General features: G+C 55.8%; 1 protein-coding gene across 1 annotated transcript in view; it reads right to left on the bottom strand.

Annotated features, from left to right (window-relative positions):
* LOC311177871 (small ribosomal subunit protein uS13-like) overlaps window positions 1-23,538 on the bottom strand; it is a gene marked incomplete at both ends in the record, with an annotated part of 48,352 nt that extends 24,814 nt beyond the window's left edge. Inside the window, 2 exon segments of the mRNA XM_084244108.1 lie at window positions 22,524-22,654; window positions 23,428-23,538. Coding sequence (XP_084100234.1) covers window positions 22,524-22,654; window positions 23,428-23,538 — 242 coding nt within the window.
* Between the last annotated feature and the right edge of the window lie 2,994 nt (window positions 23,539-26,532).

Below are 26,532 nucleotides of genomic sequence, written 5' to 3'. Positions count from 1 at the left end.
TCTTCTATTAATAGAACCTACCTCTCGTGGGGCGGATGTAAGGACTGAACGAGGTAACATATGCAAAGCATTTGGCGCCAGGCCTGGCACCCAGCAAATGTTCTGCAAATATGTGAGTGCTTTATCTTCAGATCCAGCCCCCCCACTTGGAAGATGAGAAAACTGAGGCTCAGAGGATGAGTAGCTTGCTTAGGGTCACAAAGTAAGCGGATTTCAGGTTAAGGTCTAGGAATGAAACCCCCAGGGCAGATCTGAAGCCCACATCCCTTGGGGCCTCTCCCTGGCCCTTGCCTCAGGACTGAGCTCCCCAGGAACAGAGGAATGCAGGCTCACCCACAGTGGGTGGGGCCTTCAGCATCCCTCAAGGTCACACCCCCACCCTTATCCCCCCACTGCCCACCCCACTCGGAGGAGATACATAAGTTTTGCCTTTTAGTTAAATTTACGTAAAACGCTAGGTTTTTGGACTCAGGGGCCCCTCTGTGTTCACAGATCCTGTGTATTTTTATCTCAAAGGGTTTCATTCATGTCTTTAATGATTTGTTTCCACGTCTGTCTCCTCCACCAGACTGGGAGCCCCTGGGGAGTGGTCAAGTCTGATTCATCTCACACCCTGGAGCCCAGTCCGGCGTCTGGCACAGAAGGGCAGCTTCACAAATGTTTGTTGGACAAATGAGCAGCTGAACAAATGTGGATAATGGGGTGCCCCAGCTTTCTCGTTGTCTCTGTTCTAGACATCCTGGCTGAGGCTGGAGTGCAGAGCAGTCTGGATGATCCTGACCCAGGTTCAGGTCTTTCTGGCTCCAGAACACTCAGATTCACTGCTGGGCCCAAAGCTGAGACTGGCCTGGCGCCCTGCCCGCTCCTGGCTCCATCCCCCTTGTCCATCCCTCCCTTCAGTCTCCTGTTCTTTAGGGAGCCCAGAGGCATAAGCACGGCAGAACAGACCGGGAAGCCAGGCGGGGTGAAGCTCTCCACTCCAGCCACGGACCGGGTGCCTCGGGGCTTTGTCTCCTCTGAGTCACCTCTGTGTGTGGTGGGGCTGACTCAGAAGGAGATCAAGAAGGAGAACTTTGTCAGTCCTGCTGGTTTCCAGGTCCTGCTGGTTTCCACGGTCTGAGCCCGAACGGGGCAGGGCCAGGCGGTGTGGGAGGAGGGGAGAAGGCCATTGACCAGGGCTGTGTTAGGGCCAAGCCACATCGGGAGCGCTGAGCTGGATCCCCGGAAGCATCTGAGCCCCACACTTTCTGAAGGAGGACACTGAGGCTTGGAGGAGGCAGCTGGGTGTGGTGGAGGGAGGACACCCATCTGTCTTTACCCCCTCCCATCCCTGAACTTCAGATCTTCACTTCAGCAAGGGGGTTGCACCAACTCACCAACCAGCTCCCAAACCTGAGGGCCAGGGCTTTGCCCAAAGGTCACTGGGGTGGAAGGAAAGACCAGCGGCCATTGTTTGACACCCAACTGCAGCCAGGGACTGGCACATTAACTGTTGGCACAATCATAAAGCCCCCCAGATCCCCATTTTGCAGATAAGAAAACTGAGGCTCAGAGACTTGCCCCAGGTTGCTGCTGAGTTAAGGCGCCAACTAGGCCCTTAGGTCTGCCTGATCTCTAAGTCTTCACCCTTAACCCCTCACCCCCTCCCCGGCCCCCTGAATCTGTTATGTCTCTCCTACCTACCTGCACCCCAAGATGCTCAGGGTATTGTCTTCTGACCCTGAGCAAGAACTCGTGAATCCAGCTAGGGATACCATTCCTTGTCCCCTCCCCTCATGTCTGGACCCCAATGGTCACCCCCATGGGGGAGCGCCTGCTGCCAACAGCAGCCACCCCAGACCACCCCTCTTCCACCCCCTGAGCTCCAAGCCTGCTGGACAGCTCTGGGTTAGGTGTCTTTTTGTTTTAATTGTTTTTCTAATTTCTCGTAGCAAATTTAGAGACACCAGAGTACCCAGATAAAAGAAAATTCAGTCCTTTATTCTCATTGCTAGAATATTGACATTTGGGTGCTTTTCATTCCAGTACCTACTTTGTGCACACACACCCACAGTTTTGTTTTTACCATAACAGCATTGTTTGTGAAGAGGTATTTCCTGAGCCTGCACTGGGGGTGGGGGCCACGCATGGTCCTCTTGGCCCACAGGCTCCTCTTCTCCGCCCCCCACCAGGCCCTGTGCATGGTCCTCCTGGCCCACAGGCTCCTCTTCTCTGCCCCCCACCAGGACCCGCGGGCCACAGGGCGCCCTGGAGACATTGCAGGTGCAGGAACAGGGGCTTTGTGGACAGCGGTTCAGACCTTAAACTTTGGGGGGACAGACCTGGGTGATGGGCTAAGTGGCCAGAGGTGCACCCATTCACATCTTGGGGTCTCAGCTTTCCCATCTGTAAAGGGAGAATCACAGCTCCCGTCACAGACAGGTTTGAAAACTAAATGGGTAGAGGAAAGCTGTGGCATGAAGTCAGAGCTGGAAGTTTGTCCTGGCTGGCGCCCCGTAGGTGGCAAGGTGCTTCTTCCTGGTGTCCTCAGATCGCATGGCGATACCTAATGACAGCTCAGCGATTAAAATCTTGCCTGTGTAGCTTGAGGTTGGGCCTGGAAAACCTTCACCGCCTGTGGGGTTTCCAGAGAACACTGAATCTGGCCCCAGTCACCTTCCTTCCCGCGGGCTGCTGGTGAGGGTGTGATTCTCAACCCAAAACCAAAGCCGACTTCACAGCCCAAGACCACCAGTCAGTCTCCCGCCTGGTGAACCACGACCCCTCGGGCTTCCACCCCAGCTCCCACCCCCACCCCAGGCCAAATTTCAAACCCCAGCCCTGGCCACACAGTTGAGAGGGGCCTGAGGGACAGAAGACAGGTGAGGGGAAAGCCTACCTGGTTGGTGCTCATTCTCCTTGGATTCCCTCTGTGAGCTTGCCCAGGCTCTGACCACTCGTGCCCCAGGGCGCACCCCCTTCCTTCTCCAGTTGCTCCCTTTCCTAAGCAATTTACCAGCCCACCCCTGGATGTGCTTGACCCCAAGCACGACTGACTAACTGAGACTTTCTGGCATTGAGGAAAGATATTCCAGAGAGTCTCTTCCAGACAACTGCTCCACCTACAGACAAAGCCCACGCCAGGACAGCAGCGAGCCTGTCTCACCCTCCCCAGGCTCAGCCACTCGACTCTGGGAGGCTGAGGGTACAGAAAGCGCAGTAAGGATGGAGGTGGGGCCTGCCCCACAGAGCTGCTGTGAGGTCCTGGGCAAGTGGCCTGTCCTCTGAGAAGTGCGGGGGCTGAGCCACGTGCCCTCAGAAAGCCCTCCCAAAGCTCTGCTGGCGAGGACACAGCCACGAGGGCAGAGGGGCAGAGGGAGGCTCCCAGACGGAGGGCAGTGGACACCCCAGAGAAGCAGTGAGGGTCGTTTGGACTTAGGAAGCAGGGTCAGCATTAACCAGAGAAAGAGGAGCAAGACAGATAGAGTAATAACAGCATGGCGATAATGCCCACGTACTGAGCAGTGTTGGAGGAACTTTGCTCGATTTATCTCATTTAACCTGCACAATCTTGTAGTGTGGCGTCGCGTAGTAGGGGGTCAGCTCCTGGTCCATTAAACCTTGTTCTCTCATCTCTAATAAGGGGAGGGGCCTCCACTGGGTGGGAGGTATCTGCAAGGAATCGCTTGGAACCACGACAGAGTTAGGGCTCAGCGCATATGATTATTAGTACTGTGGACATAAAGATGGAGACTCGGAGGGCCTCCCTGGTGGCACAGAGGTTGAGCGCTGGGTTGCGAAGCTCCCTGCAGCCTCTGCAGTGCTGGTTCGATTCCCAGCCACCAGGCGAGGGTCCCACACGGCGCGCAGACCTCTCCTGCCGCCCCCTGCTCCCCTCAGCAGTGTACTTCGGTCCTTCTGCCTGCTCTGCTCCCTGCTCTGGCTCTGGTGAATTCTCTCACCCTCCCGCGCTTCTGACTGTACCCAGTGCTTGTATAAATAAATAAATAAAATCTTAAAAAAAAAAAAAAAAAAAAAGATGGAGACTCGGAGAGGCCAAGTGACTTGCCCAAGGCCACACAGCAAGTAAGCGGCAATGTCAGAATTTGCTCTTAAATCTGTGTGACTCAAGACTCTACTCCTTCCTCACACCCCCTGCCTAGGTCTCGTGCCCCTTCTGTGTTTTCAGGAGGGAAAAGCCGTCAAAACCAGAGGTGGCCAGCTGAGGAGTGCCCTGGAGGCAATGTTTGCTTTAGAGGATAAGAGTGGACACAGACCTGCCGGAAGTCACACAGGGCGTCTGTGGCCCAGCAAGGAATGGACCCTCAGTGGACACTCTCATGCCAGTGCCCCCACCCATATAGAACTAGATGACAGTGCCCTCCCCTTTCTGGTCCCCTGTTAGGCCCTCACCTTGCACGGGGCACAGGAAGCAATGGCCACAATCCCTTCCAAACCACAGGGGAATTTCTTTTTGTCTGGGCTGGACTAGAAGCAGGCCAGGACCCCAGGTCAGAGGTTCCCAGTCATATGCAAAGGGCAGGGGGTGTGTAGGGGTAGGGAAGGGGCATTTCATTCCCACAACTGTCTGGCGTTGGAATTTCCCTCGCCTAGAGCGGGTAGGGGTAGCTCTGAACCAGACCAGCTTCCAAGCTGTGGACGGAGGTTCTGGCCTTGCCTGCATGGACCATCCTGTGGTCATACACAGACAGGCCTCGGGTCAGCTTAGCTCCGGTCACTGACCAGAGCAGGGTGTTGGGTTGGGGGGCAGTGGATAGACCTCCCCTGTCAGCTCTACTGGACCCCTAGCTCCCTCCTTTTACAACCTCCCTCTGAGATTCACAGGGAACTTCCTTGGAATTTTTTTCTGCCTCTAAAGGACCCAGTCTCCTGAACCCCAGCACCAAAGAGGAGAAAAGCTGAGGCCCGAAGTGGTTTATTAGCAGAGCAGGTGCTTCTTGTCTGTTCACCCGCTGGGCTGGCAAGAGGAAGCAGCGAGCTCTTGGAGGAGAAATCCTGGCTTTACAAACTGTAAAGGGCAGGGAAAGAGCTGTGGATGGTTCCTCCTTAGGCTGAAATCTCTGGAGGGCAACTGTTGCCCTCCTCAAAGGCTGAGCTCCCAGAGCCTAACAGGGGTCTGGCACTCAGCTCCAGACTATCCTGGGGCTGCTTGGGTGATGGGGACAGTGCTGGGCTTTTGGGGGCTGGCAAGGCAGAACCCTCTTGGGTTGAAGCAGAATCAGATCTGGCAGATCTGGCTGGGTACAAGTCTGAGTGGCCCTAGGCAGACCAGAGCTGATTTCTAGAGCTCTTGATAAGTCTTTTTGTGTGTGGTCGTTGGGGTGGGGGGATACCAGGGCAGGAAACCACTGCTAGGACACCTGGATTATAGCCCCTGCTCTAGTATGGCCTCCTGGGAAGGCTCTTGAACAAGCCTTTTGTCTTTGTTGTACCTCAGACTTCCCCTCTGTATAATGGGGAGGTGCCTATGATTCTGAGGCCAGGGTGGGAGTTGAAAACGGACAGAGCAAGAACCCTGAGTTGTCAATGAATTTGTGGCTTTCTGTATGAGGTAGGTGACTGTGGCCTTGGCGAAGACAGCTCTTCCGGTGTCTTGAGTTTTTCCGCAAGAAGGCGAGCAGGAGGTAGAAGGACTCAGCTGCAGTGTCTGTCTCTCCCCATAGGCTGAGCTCCCAGGACTCTGCTCCCCCTCAAGTGAATTCCCTTCCCCCACCCCTTGTCCCCCCATCCTGAGCGGCTAAGTCACTCTAAGTCTCTGGCCTCCACTTGGGGTAAAGAAGCTGCAATGGCCTTAGCGAGGCGCCGCCTATCCTAGGTGCCCACTCTGCTTCCTCCACTCACCCTCCCCCCTGCTGCAGGGCCACCAGCTAGGACAGCCCTTGGGGAGGGGATGGGGGTCAAGGCCAAGTGTCTGGTTTCACAGAAGCCGAAACTGAGGTCCCGGAAACTGAGGTCTCAGAGAAGAGGCCTGCCCGAAGCCTTCATCTCACTCCCGCCCTGTTTCTCTTTGCAGCTGCCCACTCCCCATACCCGCTCCACCCTCTCAAGCACATCAGAGCAGTGGGGGAGGGCTCAGCCAAGCGGGATGCCTACCGCTGGGGTCTCAGGTCCCTGCTCCCCAATGCCCCCCCACCCTGTTATTATATAGGTACTGGGGAGGGGACAGGACCCCGTTTGTGGGCGGGGCTAGGCCTGGGGCCAGGGAAGGCATGTGGAGTGGACATCGCCCATGGCCAAGATGGCCCTCCCCTCCGAGCTGCCCGGGCCTCTCTCCTTCCATCCCTCACTTTCTGCCTGTGTTCAGGTCAGTGCTCCATGGCTGTGCTGCCTCTCGCTAGGCCTCTGGGGAAGCTGCAGTGGCAGGTGTTGGGCACCAAAGCCCCAGGCATCCTCAGGGCCACTGAGCACATTGGATGTTGAAAGGGAAAGTGGGTTCCGTGCTCAGATGTGCTCCCTGGTTGGCCCCGCGCACGGTTCCTGCTTGGCAGGAGGCATGCCATGATCCACCGCGGGTTCTGCGGCCTGGTGCCTGGCCTGACGTCACAACGTCTGTGCTGACGGCAAAGTTCAGGGCACCACCAGGCGTCGCCAGACAGTGACTGCTGCACCTTCAAGCTGGGGCAGCCAGGCTCCCTCTCAGGTCCATAATCAGGGAACACCGGCAGCCTCCAGGCCCTGGAGACCCCAGGCTGGGTGCTCACCTCTCCCCTGGAATCTCTCCGTGACCCCAACCCCACCCCTATGATGAGCACATCTACCTGGTCCTGGTGACCTCTGACCCTCAGGTATGGAGCTGGTGGGCCTCCTTTCGCATAGAATCTCAGCGGCTGTTGGGGTGGCAGGACACCATCCCACCCTCTTGCTCCCATGATGCTCCAGGCTCATAAGCAAGTACCCCAGGACTCCCATTTCCATGGAGGGGTGCCTGCCCGCTGCCCTGGCATAGTGGGTCCTCTGCTTGGCCCTCTGGGACCCTCCTGCTGCTAAGCCCTTGTGGAGCAGCAAGTCCAAGGGTCTGATCTTCTCAGGGGTCACCAAAGAGATATTCCTGGAAAATGTTCCTGGTGAGGGCTGAGCCCCGTCCTCCCAGCCTCCGGCCACCTTAGGGATACTAATTCAGTCTGCAACCTTGAGAACCTAATGTGCGCCCTGAGGTCGCAGGAACCAGGGGCCAAGCTCATTCCTACCCTGGGAAGACTCAGTCCGGGTTTGATGCAGGCAGAAAACCACACAAATCACAGTTTAACTGCAATTATGACGAGTTTGCGTGCAGAGAGGTGCTGTGCGCGGTGAGGGCACCTAACAGAGCCAATCCTGGAAGGTTCCAGAAGGAAGTGACTTTCAGGCTGAGGTCTCAAGCTGGAGGAGGATATAGTCGGGCCAGTGGGGGAGGGGCAGTGTGACCTCAGAGGGAACAGCATGTACAAAGGCCCTGAGCAGGAGGCGCATACTCTTCCTCGCTCTTGGAGACTAAGCCTTAGTCAGGCCCTGGCTGCCACGCTCCTGGGACATGCTGGCGCACTGGGTGATAGCACTGGTGCACACTGCCTGGGTTTGAATCTCGCTTTGCACTTACTAGATAATGTGTAATTTACTTGACTGCCCCCCCATGCCTCAGTTTCCTCATTTGTAAAATGGGAAAAATAAGCACTTCCTGGAGTTGTTGGATTAAATGGTCTTGTTAAATTAGGCCAGCAACTCTCATTAATCCTATACCCCATCTAGTAAGTACCCACTGTATGCAGACTCCATGCTACGCATTCTGCAATCAACCTCTGTGTAGACCTGCAATTTCAGTCTCACTTTTCACAGAAAGGGGGACCGAGGGCAGGGGCCTGAGTCACCAAGGTGGAGGCTGCTGGAGGTTTTGGAGGACTCGAGCAGCTTCTTGGAGGGGGTGGTGGCTGTAAGTTTTGGGCGGGGCCCTCCCCTTGTGAGGCACCCCCCACCCCAGCAGAACAGTTAGCCCGTGGCTGGCTGGGTCTGGTGATGGGACAAGGGACTCCGGCACTCCCAAGCCTTCCAGGAGTCCCAGTGAGGGAAGGCCCCATGGGGCCATGTTCTCAGACCACAGAGCCTCCAGCGAGCGTCAAACAACAAAAAGGCTTTTCTCACTCTGGATGAGTCACCAGACCGAGAGAGAGCAGACGCCTGCCCGGTCCCTGTACTGAAGAAGACGAAACCACACATCTGAAGAAGTTTCCCACGGCCACCACTTGCTTTAAATAGCTGCAGAGAAGTGGAGGAGGGAGGGAGAGAGGGAGGGCGGGGGAGGCAGGGCCCTCCCCACCAGGCCCTGGCCAGGGTCTCCACTCACCCCATCTGGTCGCACCCTGACCTGAAACCTGCTTAAGGTTGGTTGTTGATGGGAATTCAGGCCTTGCTGCCACCAGGGGACCCAGCAGAGGCCCCGAGCCTGCGGTGGGACAGGGGACAGCAGATGGACAGACAGCTGGAGAGATATCCAGCCAGCAGCCGGGTGTGGGGGGTGCAGACCCGGGAAGGGGGAAGTTGACCTCTCTCTGCACCCCGGTGCAGCCTCCAGGCCCCTAGCCAAACTTCCTTGCAGGTCACCTGACCCCCCTCAGTGCTCTGGCTGCCCCCCCTGCCCGCCTGGGTTCGTGACTGAGCCCTGGGCGTCGTTTCCGGAGGCAGGCTGGGATCTGGGGCTGCTGACGCACTTGCCGCCCCCCCCAGCAGGGCCTGGGTGAGAAGAGCAAGCCCCCCATCCCCCCTTCCCGTAAATGAGCTCACCCACCCAGGCCTTGCAGGGATTCTAAGAAGTGGAAGCCTGAACACCTGCTCCTCGCCCACCAACTCTGCTTCCCCCTCAGTAATGGGGGGTATAGGGGGCTCAGAGGGGCAGCCGGGGTCCTCAATTCTCTGCAGCTCAGCCCTCAGGCCCAGGCTGGGGTCAGGGGTTGCAAAGGTTTCTGCCCTTAGGTGTAGAAGGTCTTCTGTGTCCAGGCTGTGACAGTTTAGTTTCGGGTGCCTTGTTGGCCTGGGCCCATTGTTTTTGGAGGGTAAACCAGGGAAATCCCAGAGATAGCCGGGACATCAGTCTAGTTTCCTCCAGGCTGGAGTAAGATCCCCCTCCCAGGGGTTCATACAGCTCTTGAGGGCTATTAGCAGCTCATTAGCTGTCAGCTCTTAGATACCATCTGAACCAAGGCCCAGAGAGGGTGGTGAGTTGTGCGAAGGTCACACAGCAGGCCAATGGAGATGCAGGTGCATCGCTCTAGGGGCCTACAACCCTAGCCAGATGTTTCTTGAGCACCTACCAGATCCTCTGGGGGGACCCAGGATTAAATAAGACACTGTGCTCATATCAGAGACGTGGCAATTAGCAGTCAGTGGAGCCCCAGGCCAGAGGTGCTCAGTGCTGGCTTCTCACGCGCATGTCTGGCATTGGGGAAGGACAGAATATAGGACTCTAGCAGCTATGATGAAGGAAGGAGGCCAGGAATCTGCATTTTATGAGTCCTCAGTTGATCAGATGCCCGAGAAGCCCCATTGGAGGTGATTTCCATGGCTTTCCTCCTGCACAGATCTCTGCCTCACACAGGGCCCCTCCAAAGGAAGTGTCCCAAAATGATGCATTACAGAGAGAGGGGCTGAACGATGTCCTCCCAACTCCCTGCTGCAGGGAAAGATGGGGGCCAGTGACTGCGGCCCCAAATGCTTGATTGTTCTTATCCTGGCCCCATGGAACCTGGTTTTCTCAGGCCTGGTAGCGCTTGGGGTCATCTCTCTAGGTCACTGGGAAGTAACTTGGAGCCCACAGGCTGGGCTGCTTGGTGGTAGGGGCTCAAGGTGATTTGTTGGCCTAGGCCTGTTTTGGGGGCACTCCTGAGCTTGAAGCGAACAGGGCAGGCTGGCCCCTGGGGGTGGGTTGAGGTCTTCTGCTTATCCCACCCCTGTGTCCAGTACCGTGTCCACTCAGGAACAGGGAGAGGGAGGATGTCTTGAGTTATTGATTGGGGGTTCTGGGGCCACTGGAGCTCTGGGGTGAGCAGGAAGTGCTCCCCTCTCTCTTTCCCCAATCCTGTGACCAAGAGGGTCTTTGTCCTGCGGGCTGTGCCCAGCTTGGCTGCCTCCTAAGTCTGCTTTCCTCTCCAGACCCCGGGTCTTCCTCTGCACATAGGTAGATGACACAGCCAGTGCGTGCATAGTGGGAACAGGATGGCAGGCCAGCGTCTTGCCTGGGCCACAGCCAGGCCCCACAGCATCCCCACTGCTCCCAGGGGGGCATGTCCCCCAAACCTTTGCAGCCTGCACAGAGGCCACTGCAAAGGAGCAGAGAGCTCCGTCCCAGGCCCTCTGGTGAGGCGGCTGCTGGCCAGCTTAGGACTCAGGCAGGTCACATGATATCTCTGACCCCAGATTCCTTATCAGGATGGACCCGTGCGCCAGAGGTGGCTGTGAGGATGAAGTGGGCAAAATCACGTGACTATATGAAGACCAATCATTATGTCAGCAAGCATTGTTGATTTTTTTTTCTCACTAGAATGTGAGTTCCAGGAGAGGGGACCACACCTGAGCCCAGGGCCAGAGTCACGCCTGCCACTTGGGGAGCACGCTGTTGGTGTCGTGGGGGGAATAAACCAATCTAGAGAGAGCTGCCCTCACAGAGCCTGTGCTTGGGAGGCCCCCTCTGCCCGTGTTCCCTGTGAGTACGTGTGCACGTGTGTGCATGTGTGTATGCCAGTGTGCAATAGAGGTGCACGTGTGCATTTGTATCCATGCACAGTCCTGGATCGGCCTGACCCCGTGTGTAGAAGTGTTCCTGCCCGTGGGCCTGCTCTGCTCCGGGTCTGGCGTGTACCTATTTGCAAGCACATCAGCCCATGTGCCCAGAAGCATGGACCCGTGAGTGTGAGTTTGCTTGCTCCATCAGTGTCCTGGCCTCCCATAGACACACACCTGGGGCGGGGGTACGTCTTTGAGCTCCTGTTCTCCCCCTCCCCCAGGAGCGTCACGCTAGGGGCCCACCAGAGAGAGCCAGACTATGCAAAACAAAAGCCAGACCGGGGGAAACCCCAGACAGTGGCCCCTGGGGACCAGCCAGGACTCCCTTTCCCCACGGGTCCTCCCTACCCCTGAGGTAGAGCAGCCCGTCCTTTCCAAAGCCCTGAGCCTCCCGCCAGCACACCGACCCCACCCGGGGCCACACACCCAGATGCCCTGCCTCCCTGGCCCTCCCCTGCCAGCTCTCAACGCCCAGCCTGGCATCTCCTGTCTTCCTCCTTGAGGGGCCCCCTTCACTCCGCACAAGCTCCCAAGGCTCCCTATGCTGCTTCTGTGCGCTGCATCCGCCACTCACCTGTGTCCTCTTACCACAGCCCCAACAAAGAGGCCTGGCAAGGCCCCCACTTCACCAAGGAGGAAACTGAAGCTCAGAGAAGTTAAGGACCTTGTCCAGGGTACAACAGCAAGTGACAGACACCAACCAAGCTCCAATCCAGATGTCTTACTCACTAGGCCACGCTGACATTGAGTTCAAGACACGAAAATGGCCAATCCTGGATAGGCTGAGCTTGTAAGCCCAGCCCATACCCCCGATGGGCACGGTCGCATATACCCGCGGCTTAGAGGTAAAGACCCCAGACTCAGGGAAGGGGCTCTTGCCCTCCCATGGAGGAACGGTGTCCCTGTCTGAACCACATCAGGGCTAGAAGCTGCTGAACCCACCCCGGTCAGGCCAACTCAAAGCCCCCCAAGTCTTCCCACTGCTTGGTGGTCCCCAGGGAGAGATCAGGATCCCCTTCAACAGGGTCGGTATTGTTTCCCCAGAACACACTTCCATTTGGCAAGGGTGTGTGTGTTGGGAGCCATGTGGCTTTGATTTAAATTTCACCCTGGAAAACAATGGTTTGGATTAAGGGAAGAAACAGTTGGTGAAAAGTCATGAAAAGAAAGGAGGGAAGAAGGGGGGCTCTTATAGCAAAAATGGGCCCCAAACTTTCAAACCCACATTCCAGAGGTTTCTCAGGGCCTGCCATCCAGCCGGAACCTCCCACCCAGCACGCTCCTGTCCTCCTCAGTAGCACGGCAGTGGGGGAGCTGTGGGGCGAAGACCCGCCACTCCTGCTCCTTCCTCAGAGGGGAAGCTGAGGCTCCGATGATGGTGGTTTCTGGCGGCTCCAGTTGCTCAGCGGGACAGAGGGAGCAGGCTCTGCTCTTCCCACCTGGCTGACAAGGAGCTTGGCTTTTGGCTCTCAGTTTCCGCACTGAGGAAGGGAAGACAAAGGGTGTTACAGAGCCTTGAGCTGAGTGAAGCCCACGCCCAGGGCCAGGGTGGTGTGTTTGGCACTGAATTAGTGACGTTTGGCATGCACAGGTTCTGTACTAGAGCTTCCATGCCCAGCGTGTGTGAGTCTCCCCAACACTCGAGGTCCCCATTTGAGAGGAGAGAAGACTGAGAGGCTAAGAAACCTGCTGAGGGTGTGGTGACTGGGTGCTGAGGCCAGCTCTGTGGCCCGGGGCTGTTGCTAACCACTGGGCCGCAGGGCTGGCTGGAGAGCGGTGTGGAAGGGACTCAGACCAGGGGAGCAAGAGCTGGAACATGCTCACCAGAGAGTGGCGAAGCTCCTTGCGTCTCCCACTTTGGGAGCTGGGAAGCCCTCAGAGATCATCCATCCACCCCTTCCTCCCCCTGTAGGGAGAGGGGAAACTGAGGCCAAGGAGGGTGGGTCATGTGCAGGGTTACATGGCGGGGAGCTGCAGGGCCCTGCAGCAGCCGGGTCTCCCGAGGGTCAGCCAGGGGCTCTGTGGTGTGTGGTGTGGTGGGAAGCCATGCAGTGTGGGGCCGCAGGGACAGGCTCACACACTGGGCTGAGTCCCCGGCCCAGCAGCCCAGCCTCAGGGATTGAGTGGCCTGGCCTCCTCCAGACCCACATCTGTCTCTGACATGGCCACTTGGGGTCAGGATGCTGTGGCTGTGGTTATGGGTCCATCTGAGACCGGGGGAGGGCTTGGTGTGTGGCCGGAGCTGTGTATCAGGAATCTGGGCTTGGTCTGTGGCTGGGGTCAAGGCTGAGGAGTTCAAGGCAAAGAATCAAGTGTAGACCAGTTGGATTTTGAACCCCAAAGACCACAGTTGCTAAATGGGAATGGGGGCTGCAGAGACTGTGATGGGCTAGCTCAGAGGTGGAAACCTGGGACTCTGGGGTCTCTGGAGTCAGGAGATGGGGGTCTCCACCCCATGTGGTTCCTCTTCACACCCACATGGCCTAGTTCCAGATGTGCAAGGATGCCAGCAGCACCTGGCTCAACACCCCCCCCTTTCTCCCTATCCTCTGGGGAGAAGCAGCTGGCAGTTAGACCCCTTCCCTCTCCTGAATTGCCTCCTAAGGGCCAGAAGAGCCGTTTGTCCCAGTTCTGGGTCCCACCTGTGCTCAGAGCCCAGCTCCTCCCCTCCTCCACCCCCATAAGGGAAAGAGGAACCATCTGGAGGCCAGTAGAAGGGCAGTTCTGCAGGGGTGGGAGTGGAGATGCTGGAGGATGGACGTTTGTGGGCATTGCTCCAACCTAGGCCCTCTTCTGATCCCTAAGCCCACCTTGACCTCAAACCCTGCTTCTCTCTGAGTGCTTACCACCAAACCAAGCCATGGGAGCATCTGGCATATGAACAAATCCTCCCATTTGATGGGAGAGGAAGTTGAGGCTCAGACAGGTGCCTTCACCCTTAAGGTCACCAGCTGGCAGGACAGGGCTGGGTTCAACCAAGGCCCCCCAAATTTGAGACTGGGCTTATACCCACTGAAGCAGAGCCCCCTCCACCAGGTACTCATCCAGTGCCTGGTGATAGTGGCGGGGGGGGGGCGGTGTTATGGGGGCTAGGAGTGAGTACTGGCTGACCTGGACAGGTCGAGGGAACTGCACCTCCAACCATAGGCTCCCAGCAGAAAACCCCAGACCTGCCTTCCCAGAATCACAGTAGGAATGGTTTCCCCAGCAGTAGGGAGCGAGCCTCGCCTATGCAAGATCTGCTGACCTGCGGGCCTAGGTGTGTGCTGGGCGTCCCGCCTAAGGTAATTGGGAGAATGGCAAGCATTTCTTACAGGCTCCTAAGGTGCTCATCAAGTATTTTCCATGCATTCACTCATTTGATTCTTTCAACTACCCAATGAGTTAGGAACTATTATTAATCCCACTTTTGACAGTTAGTTTTCAGATAGACAGAAAAATTAAGAAGATAGTGCCAGGAGGTCTATATACCTCTCTCCCAGTGTCCCTTACTATTAACATCTATCTTAGTATATAGTACGCTTGTTTTAATTAATGGATTGAGATGACTGACCGACAGTCATACTTTATTCAGATTTCCATAGTTATTACCTGATGCCCTCTTTTTGTCCAAGGAACCCCCTTCCAGGACACCATATCCCATTAGCTGGCATGTTCCCATACACTCTCCTTGACAGATTCTCGGACTTCCCTTTTTTTTTTTTTAATAACTGACAGTTTTGAAAAGTGTTGGTCAGTGATTTTGTGGAATGTCCATGTATTAGAATATCTCTGATTTTTTAAATAACTGACAGTTTTGAAAAGTGTTGGTCAGTGATTTTGTGGAATGTCCATGTATTAGAATATCTCTGATTTTTTTCTGATGATTAGACTGGAGCTATGGGATTTGGGGAGGAAGACCACAGAGATAAATTGCCTTTTCATCACATCATATAAAGGGCACACACTATGCACATGATCTCTCACTGTTGATATTGACCTTGAACGTGAGCTGAGCTTGTTGTCACTTTCTCGAAAATAAAGATACTCTCCCACCCTTACACCTTCTTTCCCATACTGCTGTTCTTGGAAAGAAGTCATTAACCTCATTTTATAGGTGCAAAAACTGAGGCACAGAGAGGTTAAGAAACTTGTTCAAATCACACAGCAAGGGTCAGAATCAGGCTTTGAACTGTGGCATTTGGTTCCTGAGCCTGTGCTTTTAACCAATAGCCATCGACTCCCCAGAGCCCAGTGAGGCATTTATAAAAGGAAGCATTAGTGCTATTTTAGCAAAGTAGGGCAGCGTGGGGCAAAGTGCATCAGGGCCACAGGGACCTGAGTGCCAGGCTTAGTCCTGCCATTGAGACTGAGCAAGTCACACATCATATCACAGGATCTGGCACATAGTAGGTGGTCAACAAATGAGAGCCTTGGAAAGTCCAGACAAATGGTGAATTTCAGCACCAGTCCCAGGTGCCGGAAGGGGCGCACAGCTGTGGGAGGAGGAGGCAGCCTGGCCCCCTCCACGTGTCTCTCCAGATGTCCTGCTTGGAAGACTCGGTGCTGTCATAGCACACGAGCCAAAAGGATCAGGGTTGGATTCCAGGCATTGCTCATGGCCTTGTCAGCTTCAAACCCAAACACCACACCTCTGAGGACAGTGAGAGGTAAACCTGAACACTGGGCGGGAAGGGACTCCAGAAACCACTACGCCCCATCTTACAGGGAGAAAATCGAGGCTTCTGGACAGAAAGCGGCTGGGCAGGGTCATACAGGGGGTGCAAGCACATTTGGCCTGAGAGTGGAACCCCATGACATGTGCCGTGGGGAGCACCCATGTCTCATCTAATCCTGCCGTTGGGGGGTCCCTCACTGGGGGTGTTCACTGAGGGAGAATTTAAGGCTCGATGGCTCAACTGAACTGGTGAATTGAAGAGGTGACACAGGACCTGGCGCTGGCATGAAGCCCTGGGCCCAGCTTCACTCCATGGGGCTCCAGGCTGTGGCAGCCTTGAGCCCAGCCCCCTTCCCCCCATATCTGCAGAAGTGTGACCCCTCCTTTGTCCACAAAGACCACTGGTCTCTACCCTTCAGCCTATGTCATGAGAGGTAAGAGGAAGAAAAACCCACAGACACAGGCAGAGTGACCCCACACCTGCTGCCGTTCCCCCCGGTGGATTTTCCCTCCGCCTCTAAATGCAGAAGAGTCTGTCAATCTGGAGAAGGAATCGGGCTGGGGACTGGGCAGCTGTGGCCTGGGGGTAGTGGGCAGATAGAAGTGGGCAGCACACCCACCAACCAAATACAACTAGTTCACTTAGCATCAGCCTTGAAAAGTGTCAGAGCTCTGCTGGGTTGCGGGACCCTGAGACCCGGGTCCAGCGCCAATTCACAGTTCTTGCTGTGTGACCTTGGACAATTGGACAAGTGGTTTGACCTCTCTGGGCCTTTGTTGCCCCACCTAAAAAATGAGGGGCTTGGCTCTCCCAGGTATTCTCAGCCCTGACTGCATTGGAGATCTTTCAAAAAGTGTACTAACAGTTGACCCTAGATGTGGGTTTGAACGGTGTGGGTCCACTTATTTGCAGATTTTTCCCTGTCCGCAGGTTCCCTATTCACAGATTCAACCAACCACAGATGTCAGTCAGTTGAATCCTGGAATGTGGAACCCACAAATTCAGAGGGTGGGGATTTGGTGCCCTTTTCTTCCACCCTTCTCCCCATTGCATTGTTCAAAAGTCAACTATAATTGGTTCTAGGGTGGGCACCACTTAAAACCCAAGCTGGGCGATTTAACCGAGCGGTCAGGGTTGAGGGCCCAGAGCCAGACCCCGTGTTAGGTGCCCGCCGGCTCTGGTTTTACACTAGTGTAGGAGTTGGTGTCCACCGCTGGCCCTTGAGATGCCCCTACAGTGCTCTGTGCCTCAGGTTCTCCATCAGTGGCTAATCACAGCCTTCTCTGCACATAGTTGTTGGGAGAATTGAATTACCCGGTAGCGTAAAGACCAGAACTGAGTAGAGGAGGGCTCGCAAAACGCTGTGGAGATAGGAGGCTTATGGCAGTTCTGGGAAGCGGGCATCAGCTGGTCGTGGTCCCTGGGCACAAGGGCTTTGCCCCAGGGCCTTCCTGGAACTGATGCTTTTGCACCAGCCTCCTGTGCCCCACAGTGTGTTCTTGTGCAATAAGCTCCCAGGAGGTGGCGGTTCCTTGGGGGTGGGTGTACATGTAAAGCCTGGAGACTGCTCGGCCGTCACTGGTTCGGCCATATATTCGAAGAGGGCTGGACTCAAATGGGACCTGCCATCTCCAAGCGGGCCTACCTATCCACTTCCAGGACCTGGGGGTCTAGAATCCCTCGGGCTGGTTGTTGTAGGCCTCTTTCTCTGGGCAGCTGCAGCCTCGGTCTCCCCAACCCTTCCCGACAACCCCCCCATCCCTGTGGGCAGAAGTGTTATAACCCTGGTGGGGGGTGCCTGGTGGTGGAAGTTTGGAGGCTCGAAAGGGGGTCAGCAGCCTATTTGGGATGCTAAGGAGCCAATGGACCTGGTTCCTGCTTGAGCACATTAATGCCAGAAATGAGACTTATGACAAGTCGCTGCCTTTGGTGGTGTCAGTTTCTGCTGTAAACTGATGCTGATAAATCCCATTCATGAAGCTGTGGCAGGAGGAAATGAGATCATGTGGACATCTCAGTGGCAAAGTGGGCTGAGGACCAAACAGCATCCAACTCATCCTCTTTGCCCCCCAGGCTCATAAGCACCCCTGCACCGAAGAGGTGAGGCCTGTTCATTCACTGCGCCTGCTCTGTGCTCTCCCCAGGCTTGGAATGACAGTTAATTGCCTGACACGCAGCAGTGACGGCCAGGGTTTGGGTCTGAGCTCAGGACCTTCAGACTCCCATACCCCAAACCAATTCAGCCCTAGAATGAAATAGACTGACATGGTCAGAAAGGCCTTCATAGGGCCCTGGGTCGGAGGTGGGGGCCACACAGGCAGGGACCACTATCTCATGCTGCCAGGGGATAGCCACCAGGATCCAGGAGTCCTGGGCTTAGGCCCTGATTGTCAACAAAGAGAAGAAAGTGGAGGGGCTGCTGCCTGCTCTGGACCGAGGTTTGCTGCAGGAGAGTGTTGAGGCCAGAGACACCTCAGGCCTGGAGCAGGGGACAGTGACCACAACATGGCCTGAGCATATTCTGTGTGCCAAGTCTACTCCACGCACTTCCACCCACTAGCTCACAATCTCCAAAATGTAGAATTACGTGATCCCCATTTTACCGTTGAACAAACCAAGGCACGGAGAGGTCTAGCAAGTTGCCAGAGATCACAGAGCTAGGAAGGAGCAGAGTCCAGGCTCAAGCCCAGACTCCATGCTTGAACAGCTGTGCCATCAGATACCAAGTGCAGACACCTGCATAAAACCCAGAGGTCTTGGGCAGAGTCTCCCAGCCACTTCAGCCTGCTGCGAGATTCAAATCCCAGCTCTGCCTCTTACTGGCTGTGTGACGTCGGCCAACTTACTCAACCTCGATGTTTCCAGTTCCCTATCAATGACATATGAATGAAAATCAAGGACCCGCCTTATGGGGCTGTTGTGATATTTCATGTCCAAAGTAGCCTGGCACAGGCCCAACCAGGCGTCGGCTGTGATAGTTACTGGAACATTTTCACGGGCCTAGGGAACACTGGGTTAGCTGCGGTGTCACCTCCAGGAGTGGGCTGGCAGAAGGACTTCCACTTCATACTCACCACACTTCAGTTAGATTTTGCATTTTTTTCAATGAACATTTACCTCTATTGTGATATACGTATTTTTTTTTTTAAGTAAAGAAAACCCTCTGGCTGAGCTGAGGTGTGAGTAGGCGTCAAGAGGCCTCTTGTGGCTAGTAAGTAGCTCTGTTTAGAGAAAAGGAGGGAGCATTTGATTGTACTTCATAGAACCTGAGTCACAGCTCAGGGCGGTGTGAGAAGTCAAGGCCTTTCCAGACAGTTTAACAGGGAGCAACTCTTTGCTAGTTTAACAGCAGCACCCTAGCTGGACCCCGAGCCCAGCAACTGGCTGTTGGCTGCATTCCATCACTTTGGAAAATGAGATCCTCTCCCGGGGCTGTTGACAGTGCTCCAGTATGACATCTCTGCCCTTTCTTTGCCTATTTCCAGCTTTTAGGGTTTTTTTTGAATAATAAATTTTATTTTTATATTCCCCATACAATTGCATTAGTTTTTTTTAAAAAATTTATTTATTCATGCGTACCAGAACCAGGGTACAGGTCAGATGTGCAGGATGGTGAGAGGATTCACCAGAGACAGAGCAGGGAACAGAACAGGCCAACTGACTAAAATACACAGCTGAGGGGAGCAGCAGGCGAGACAGAAGAGGTCTGCCGCGCGATGTGGGTATCTCCCCAGCCAGCCGAACCCGTGCAACAGAGGCTGTGGACAGCTTCACAGCACTGCGCTCAACCCGCTGCACTACTGGGGAGGCCCCCTATGGGCCTTTCCAATGGGAGCTTGAGTGTCCCCACAACATGGCGGCCAGCTTGTCCCAGTGATCCCAAAGTCAAGGCAAAGTAGCAATGTCCTCTGTGACCTAGGCTTCAGAATCACAGTCCATTAGCCCCCCCAAGGTGGGTGATTCACAGGGATTGAATACCAGAAGGCGAGGGTCGCTGGGGCCATCTTGCAGGCAGACGCCATGACCCAACCCGGCTTGGGTTCTTTAAGTCAGAGACTGGTTGGAGCAAACAGCAAGCGTGAGTTGCATTCAGCTGCCCACCTGCCCAGGATTCTTCCTGTTGAGCTGCTTAAAGCTGCTACTCAGCAAAGGGCATGTGGCAGGTAGCTCTGCTTCAAAGTCTGTCATTGTAGCACCTGGTTGTGTCTTCAAAGCAAAAGTTGCTCTTTCACCCCACAATCTCAGCCCAGAACCAAACCTTTCTCTGGGAGATTGAGGTTAGTCAATCAATCACACCTTGGTATGAATTAATTTATCAACCTTCACCTTTTGGCAATAGAAAAAGATTGGGTCTGTAGGGCAGGGCTGTAGGGAGGGCAAGCCAGGCACGGTACTCGGTGGGAGTCCCCAGCAGAAAGGAAACACCCTTTCTGGGGAGTCTTGAGAGGCCCCTCTTGGAAGGAACACCTCAGGCAGCTAGCTCATGGGTGGCACACCTGCAGGGAGATAGGGAGGGGAGCCAGTGGGTGGCTACCCACAGCTCAGGGTTATCTGGGGATCACTAAGCAGCCAGGGGGGTGTGGAAAGCGTGAAATGAGAAAGGGTGTGGCAGAGAAGCTGCTGACCCTGATGGTTTGACCCTACCAGTGGTTTTAGGATGTGGTGGGCTGCCCGCCTGCAGGTGTGTCTGATTGAGGCCCACCATGACCTGCAGAACCAGGCACAACAGCTGGGTCGCCCCAGGTGCCTGGGAATAAACACTGGGGAAAACAGAAAAAGAAGGAGGCTCCCCACTTTTGCTCATAGCAGCAACCCAGGGTGGACGGTGACCGGCAAAGAGGCCACATTCCCAGGAGGCCTCCTAAGGCTTCAGACGCAACAAGAGAGGCTGCCTGAAGCTTCTGCATGAGGCAGCCGGGACAAAGAGTCTGGGGCCCAGGGTCCAAATATGGCGCTGTCCCCTGCTGCCTCGTGCTGAGCCCGCAGACAAACTCCTGCCCCTTCCTGGAGCTCAGCTCCACTGGTGGGAACAGCCGGGGCTCCACAATGGGGGAGGCTGCTCTGGGAACCTCCAACCAGGGCCTGGGGGACAGCCAGACCCTCTCCTCCCTCCTTGCTTCCCAGGCCAATCATTACCAGAAGGGGCAGTGGGCATCCGGGGGGTGGGTGATGCCCCCCCATGGACCTCAGGCTCAGCTGATGTCCAGGATCTGATCTGGGGTGGGCAACTTCAGGGGGAGGTGAGAGGCAAATCCAGCTGGGATTTGAGGTCTATGAAAATGTCCTAGAGGCGTTTATTTGAGGAGGAAGGAGGAGGGAGTCTGCCAGTTTGGGGGGTAATTATTTTGCAAAACTTTATGAAGTTTCGGAAAATCTTGTTTCCCCCTTCATTGAAACCATTGTTTTTCAAGGGAAATTGAATTAGAAGGTGGTGGCGGCTGGAGGGGGCCGGAGAGGGAAGAGTAAGCCACATGTTTTTCTAACTAACTGGGCGTCTGTCCTGTGCCAGCAATTCCAGGAGCTCCTCACGCTCTGCGTCTAGGACCACCAGGGCTGCAGCAGGCAGCGCCCCCCGCCCCCTACAGCTCCAGGGACAGTGGCAAGGCTGGAGGTGCCCCCTAAAGGAGCCCTCCTTTGTCTGGCCTGGGAGGACAGTGGACTTAGCTGAGAAGTGGGGTCAGGCCCCGGCTCTGGGATGTCAGCCTGGGAGGGACTTTTGCAGAAGGCTGGGTGGCCTGTGCAAGCCTCTTGCCTGTGCAGCCCAGGCGGGGCAGGCAGCCGGGCAGAGGGCAAGATGGGGCAAAGCTCTGCTGTAAGGTGAGAAGGGCAGCTGCCTTCCTAACAATGAGCATCACCATCTTCTCGTCATCTTCCTGAGAGGGGACCACGGTGCTACCCTTTAGGCCAGTTCCACACCAAGGCCAGTGGGGTGTGCAGAGCCAAAGCTGGGCCCAACGAAGACCATGCAGGGATCCAGTAGCAACACCCGAAGGGGGTGCAGGTGAGGAAGCGATGATACCGTCCGGGTGTTTGCCTTGTCTCGTCTAGCCCAGTTCCCACAAACTACTGCCGAAGAGGCTGAGCCCTGAAGACAGAAAGACGCATCAAACTTGGAAAAGGTAACTTCCGCTCATCACCCTTGTCGACATGCTCTCACTCAAAAACCTTCAATGGCTCCTGCTGCCCACAGGGGAAAGTCCAAAATCTCCAGCTGACCATTCCAGCCCCATGCAGATCTGGTTTCAGGCGCACTCGACAGATGTCCTTTTCCTCCTTAGGACTATGTCTCCCCCAACCTCCAACAGGACCAAACAGGACCCATAGAGCCCCCCACCCCCCCAGGCTCCAGGCCTTTGTTCATGCTGTGCCAGTGCCTGGGAGGCCCTTCCCATGTCTCCCTCAAACGGTTTCCTCTCCATCACTCCCACCCTAAACCGCCCACTGCCTTCTCTCTCCAATTTAGTCTGGTTCTGGTCAAACTATATATATTAACAACATTCCCGTGTGCTCTCCCCCCTGCTGGGCAGTGAGCTCCCCGCAACTGGCCAGGTCAGCTCCCCACAACCCTGCCTCCCTCTCCCTCCTCACCTAGCAGGGGGCCAGACACCTGGCTCCTCAGCAAATAAATCCCCACTGAGTCAGTGAACTGAGGGCTAAACACACATCAGAAGGCAGGAGGCGGTGCCTCCTCTCACCAGACCTCTGGCTTCTGACTCCCTGTCCAGTGCTCCTCTCAGAGCCCGGATGTCCCTCTGAAAGTCAGGCCCTCACATCACTCTCTCACGGCTTTCCCCAGGCCAGATAAGCCCCCCTTTTCTCCCTACTTTGACCAGGAGGCAAGGCATACAGTAGGTGCTCAGCAAATGTTTGGTGAGGCTGTGGGTGGAGAGCTTGTGGAGGGACCGCAGCACTTCATGAAGCCCCAGGGCTTGCCCACCACTGGTCCAGACCATCTTGTATATTCAGTTTCTGACCAACACGAACCCATCACTAATTGTTCCAGTCGGTTTTTGCTGCATAAAATTGCCTGTACATGCAACACTTAGGACAAACAATTTATTTTGTGCATGATGTTGTGGGCAGCAATTCAGGAAGGCCAGGCAGGACCCTTCCCACCGGGGTGGGTCTCCTCTGCAGTGGCCAGCAGAAGCCTGCAGGGCTGCATTCATCAGAAGGCCCAACCGGGCTGGATCACCCGCCGTTGGCTGGGAGCTCTGCTGGGCTGGTGACAGCACCCGGACATGGTCCTGTGGGGGGAGGCAAGTGTCTTACAGGAAACCCAACGTCCCCCACACAAGTGCCCCAAGAGAGTCAGGCAGAAGCCGCGTGGCCTCATATGACTGCCACAGAGTCCCGTCACATCACTTCTGTCATGATCTCTGTGGACATGGACACGGACCCCAATTCGGAGGGGGGCATAAGCCCCACCTCTTGATGACATGACTGTCAAAGGACTTGAGCTTCTTTTTAACCTGCCACACTGATTTCAAAGTTGAATTACTTTATTTTTTTAAAGATTTATTTATTTATGCATACAAGAACTGGGGTACAGGCCAGAGGTGAGGGGGATGAGAGGATTCACCAGAGACAGAGTGGGGAACAGAACAGGCAGATTGACTGAAATACACTGCTGAGGGGAGCTGCGGGCGAGCAGCAGAGGTCTGCTGCGCCATGTGGGTCAGCTCCCTGGCCGGGGATTGAACTCCTGCTGCAGTGGCTGCGGATAGCTTCATAGTGCTGCAACTTAACCCCTTGCGCCATCAGGGAGGCCCCCAAAATTGAATTAATTCAATAAAAAAAATTTAGGAAAACCTTAAAGCTCTACCCTTAATAGAAAACTTATATCAAGTAACTGCCAAAATAAATACAAGGAAACGAACACATGGTATTGCGTTCCTATGGCCATGGAACAAAGGTATCAGCTTAAATCAATACACACTTATTGCCTGATGGTTCCCACAAGTCAGGTGTCCAGGCAGGTGGGGCTGACACTGAGGTATCGGCAGAATTGACAACTCACTGGGGTGCCTCTTTTTCTCATGGGTGGCTCTTTGCTGTCCCCGCAGACAGGTGGGGCCACCTCTTGATGCTCCACCAGCTCTCGAAGGTCCCTCTGACAGCTCACGCCCATCGGGATAAACTCCCTTGGATGAACTTGTCACAGTCACAGGGGACGGGATGACAAACGGGTAGCCCGGGACGTGGCTCTGGGGCCACTGAGGAGGCTGCCGATGCCAAGAAGCTGCTGACACTGAGACTGTCCATGTGGGAGGTGTCAGAGGCCCCCAGCACCCAGGAGAGGCTTCCGTCCTGAGGGTTACCAAGAGCATGAGTGAGAACAGAAAAGGGCACCCCTTTCTCACTCTGTGAGTCATCACCTGATGGGCCACCTGAAATCACCCCGCGGACTGGGTAGCCCGTGGGCCGTCCTGCCAGTGTTCAGGGGCTCTCACGGTGAACCCAGCCTTTTCAGTCCGGTGCCCTCAGGCTGGGGATGGTGAGCCTAAGACTGGGAGGGGGCTCTGTGAACTGGGAAGAGGGGGCCACCAGGGAGGCCCCCCAAAATTAAATTTGCTGGGGGTGGGGCTGCCAGGGGGGTTTATTTGCCCCCCTGGGGGGCAAATGAGCCGTGCCTCCTGAGCTCATCCTAGCTGGGCTCCTGGGTCCCCTCTGGGCACCCACAGAGGCTGGGGAGGATGCAGCTTGGGTCCTCACTGACTCTCAGGAAGAGACATCGCTTTCAATCTGGAGTCAAGTGGCTCAGAAGAGTCAGGCCATGTCACGGCAGGGGCTGACAGGAGGTGCTCCCCAAGAACTGTGTTACAGAGGGTGCACCAATCAGCATTTGCCATTTTCATGGCGATTTAATGTATTTTAGGGGGGCAAAGTCTCTGAGTCAAACCTGCAGACCACAGATGAGATTTCTGAGGGTGAGGCTAAATTTATTTAAGCAAAAGGAATGGGTCCATTTTAAAACCTATTCCAAGGAATATTACGCGCAATAGGAATCTCGAGTCAGCTGTGACGTTGTTAACTTGTATGACTGAACTTTGGAGAAAAGCATGTTTGTGGGGACAGAGCACCATAGAGTGGCCCAGCCGCCCAAGATGGCGGGATGTGGCTGTTTCCTATGGGTCCCTGCCACCACCCGCCCCCTCCCCCACCCCATCTCCCCAGTCAAGTTCAAGGTGATGCCTGTTCTAACAATGGGCAGAGGCGAAGAAGCAGAAAGCATCTCTTTGTCAACCTAGTGGCCGGGCTGGACCTGGCGGCCAGTGACGCGCCTGTGTTCGGGAAGGCTGACCAGTGTGTCATCTGTGGCTTCCAAACCCGGGCCAGAGGGCCTGGCCTGAGCCAGCTGCCCTGGGCTGCCAACCCCCACTGAGGAAGACCGGAGGGGCCCTGGGGATGCTGAGTCTGCCTTCCAGTGGCCAGGGAGGGGACGTGGGGGAACTTGTGGCTGGGTGGGGGGGGGGAGTCCAGGGTGGGGCAGCTGGAAGATGTCACCCAGCACCAGGCAGGGGAAGCCCAAGCAGGAAACGTGTGTGGCCAGCCCCTTACTTCGGGGACAGAGAAACCAGCATGGGCAAGGGCAAATAACACCCCCTGGCAGCCCCACCCCAAACAGAGTGCCCGCCTTGTCCCCGGTGGGCATGGCGGGCAGTGGCCAAGCAGGGTGTGCGGGAGGGAACCGCAGGGGTGACTTGGGGGAAGCAGGGCAGATGCTATGCAGGTCCTGTCGTGGCCTCTTCAAGGTGCTGAGGACAAGTCCCAGCCCCTGTCCTGTTCCGGGGACCACGAGAGCTCAGAGCCAGGCACCTCTCTCTGCCGGCAGGGCCTGGGGTGACAAGCAGGTGGCGGGAGGAGAGACAGACAGAAGAGCAGGACAGCAGCTCCAGGGCCCTGGGAACTGTGAGCACCTACTGTGTGCAGGTCCTTTGCAGCACTGTTGGGTCGGGAGTCTCCCGACTCGACTCGGGGACAACACTATTAGAACCCCCAGTTTACAGAGATGGAAACAGAGGCCCAGAGAAGTTTAAAAAACTTGCCTGAGGTTACACAGCAGCGAAGTGGGCAGCATCTAGTTGCCACCTCTGCCCTCAAGAGCCTCAGTGCACTCTTACATCAGCAAACATGCCCCTCATACGCATGTAACTTACCGAATTGTGCCCACGTACCTGCTCGTCATCACTTTTTTCGCTTGGCATACTGTGAAGCTCTTGCCATGTTAGTGACTTCAACCTTGACATTTCTCAAGGCTGCAAGGACCTAGGTCTGGGTTGGGCTTCTGCTGTGTGCCTCTTCTTGCCTGTGCCAGGCAAGAGGGGGTGATGGGTAGAGAAGACAGTGTCTCCAGGACTTGCAGAGAGAGACGCTGGCGAAATGCATGCAGTGGACACTGGCTCCTATGGCCTCTGTTCCAGGCCCTGGGCTGGGCATTGGGGCACAAGCATCCACCTGGCAGGGCCCCTGCACTTGGGAGCTCTCCGTCTGGTTGGGGCATGAGAGTCAGCGAAAAGCCCTGAACTACTTGGACAGAAGACAGACCCTCAGAGCACCTGACAGTTAAAAGCAACGCCGATGGCAGAGCTCTGCAGGGCAGGGCAGACGATGGGCTGGCAGGGAAGCCAAGGGAGAGGGCATATGGATGGACCGTCAGAGACAGTTGCCTGGAGGAGCTCGGTATGGGAGCCTTGGGAGGGTGGGCCAGGCGGAGAGGCGGGAAAGTGGGGTCCACCAGGGAGAAACCAGAGCAAGACCTACAGGAGGAAGGAGGCTGGTAAGAACTTCCCCCCAACTCCCCCCCCCCCCAGTGATGCTGCTTGGGGCCTGGCACGTGTGAAGCCCTCATCTGACAGAATCTCATGTAAGTGTCATGACAGCGCGGGGTGAGGGTGGGGAGATGCTTTTGTGACCAGCCATCCTAGTGGCCCTGGATGTTAACACAGGAAATGTTAGCACAGGAAGTCCCAGGTCCCAGCAACTCTGTCCCTGGCAATGTGGGGACGGGGTCAGCACAGAACAGAGTTGCTCAGCAACAACCACAGACGTACGGGGCCAGGTCACTCCTGGCGGTAGAGTGTCCTGCGTATGTAGGCTGTGGAGCTGCATCCCTGACCTCTAC

Source organism: Talpa europaea, assembly GCF_964194135.1.
Source record: "Talpa europaea genome assembly, chromosome: 9".
NCBI lineage: Eukaryota > Metazoa > Chordata > Mammalia > Eulipotyphla > Talpidae > Talpa > Talpa europaea.
Note: the sequence above shows the minus strand (reverse complement) of the source record. Positions and strands in the feature narration are given on the sequence as shown.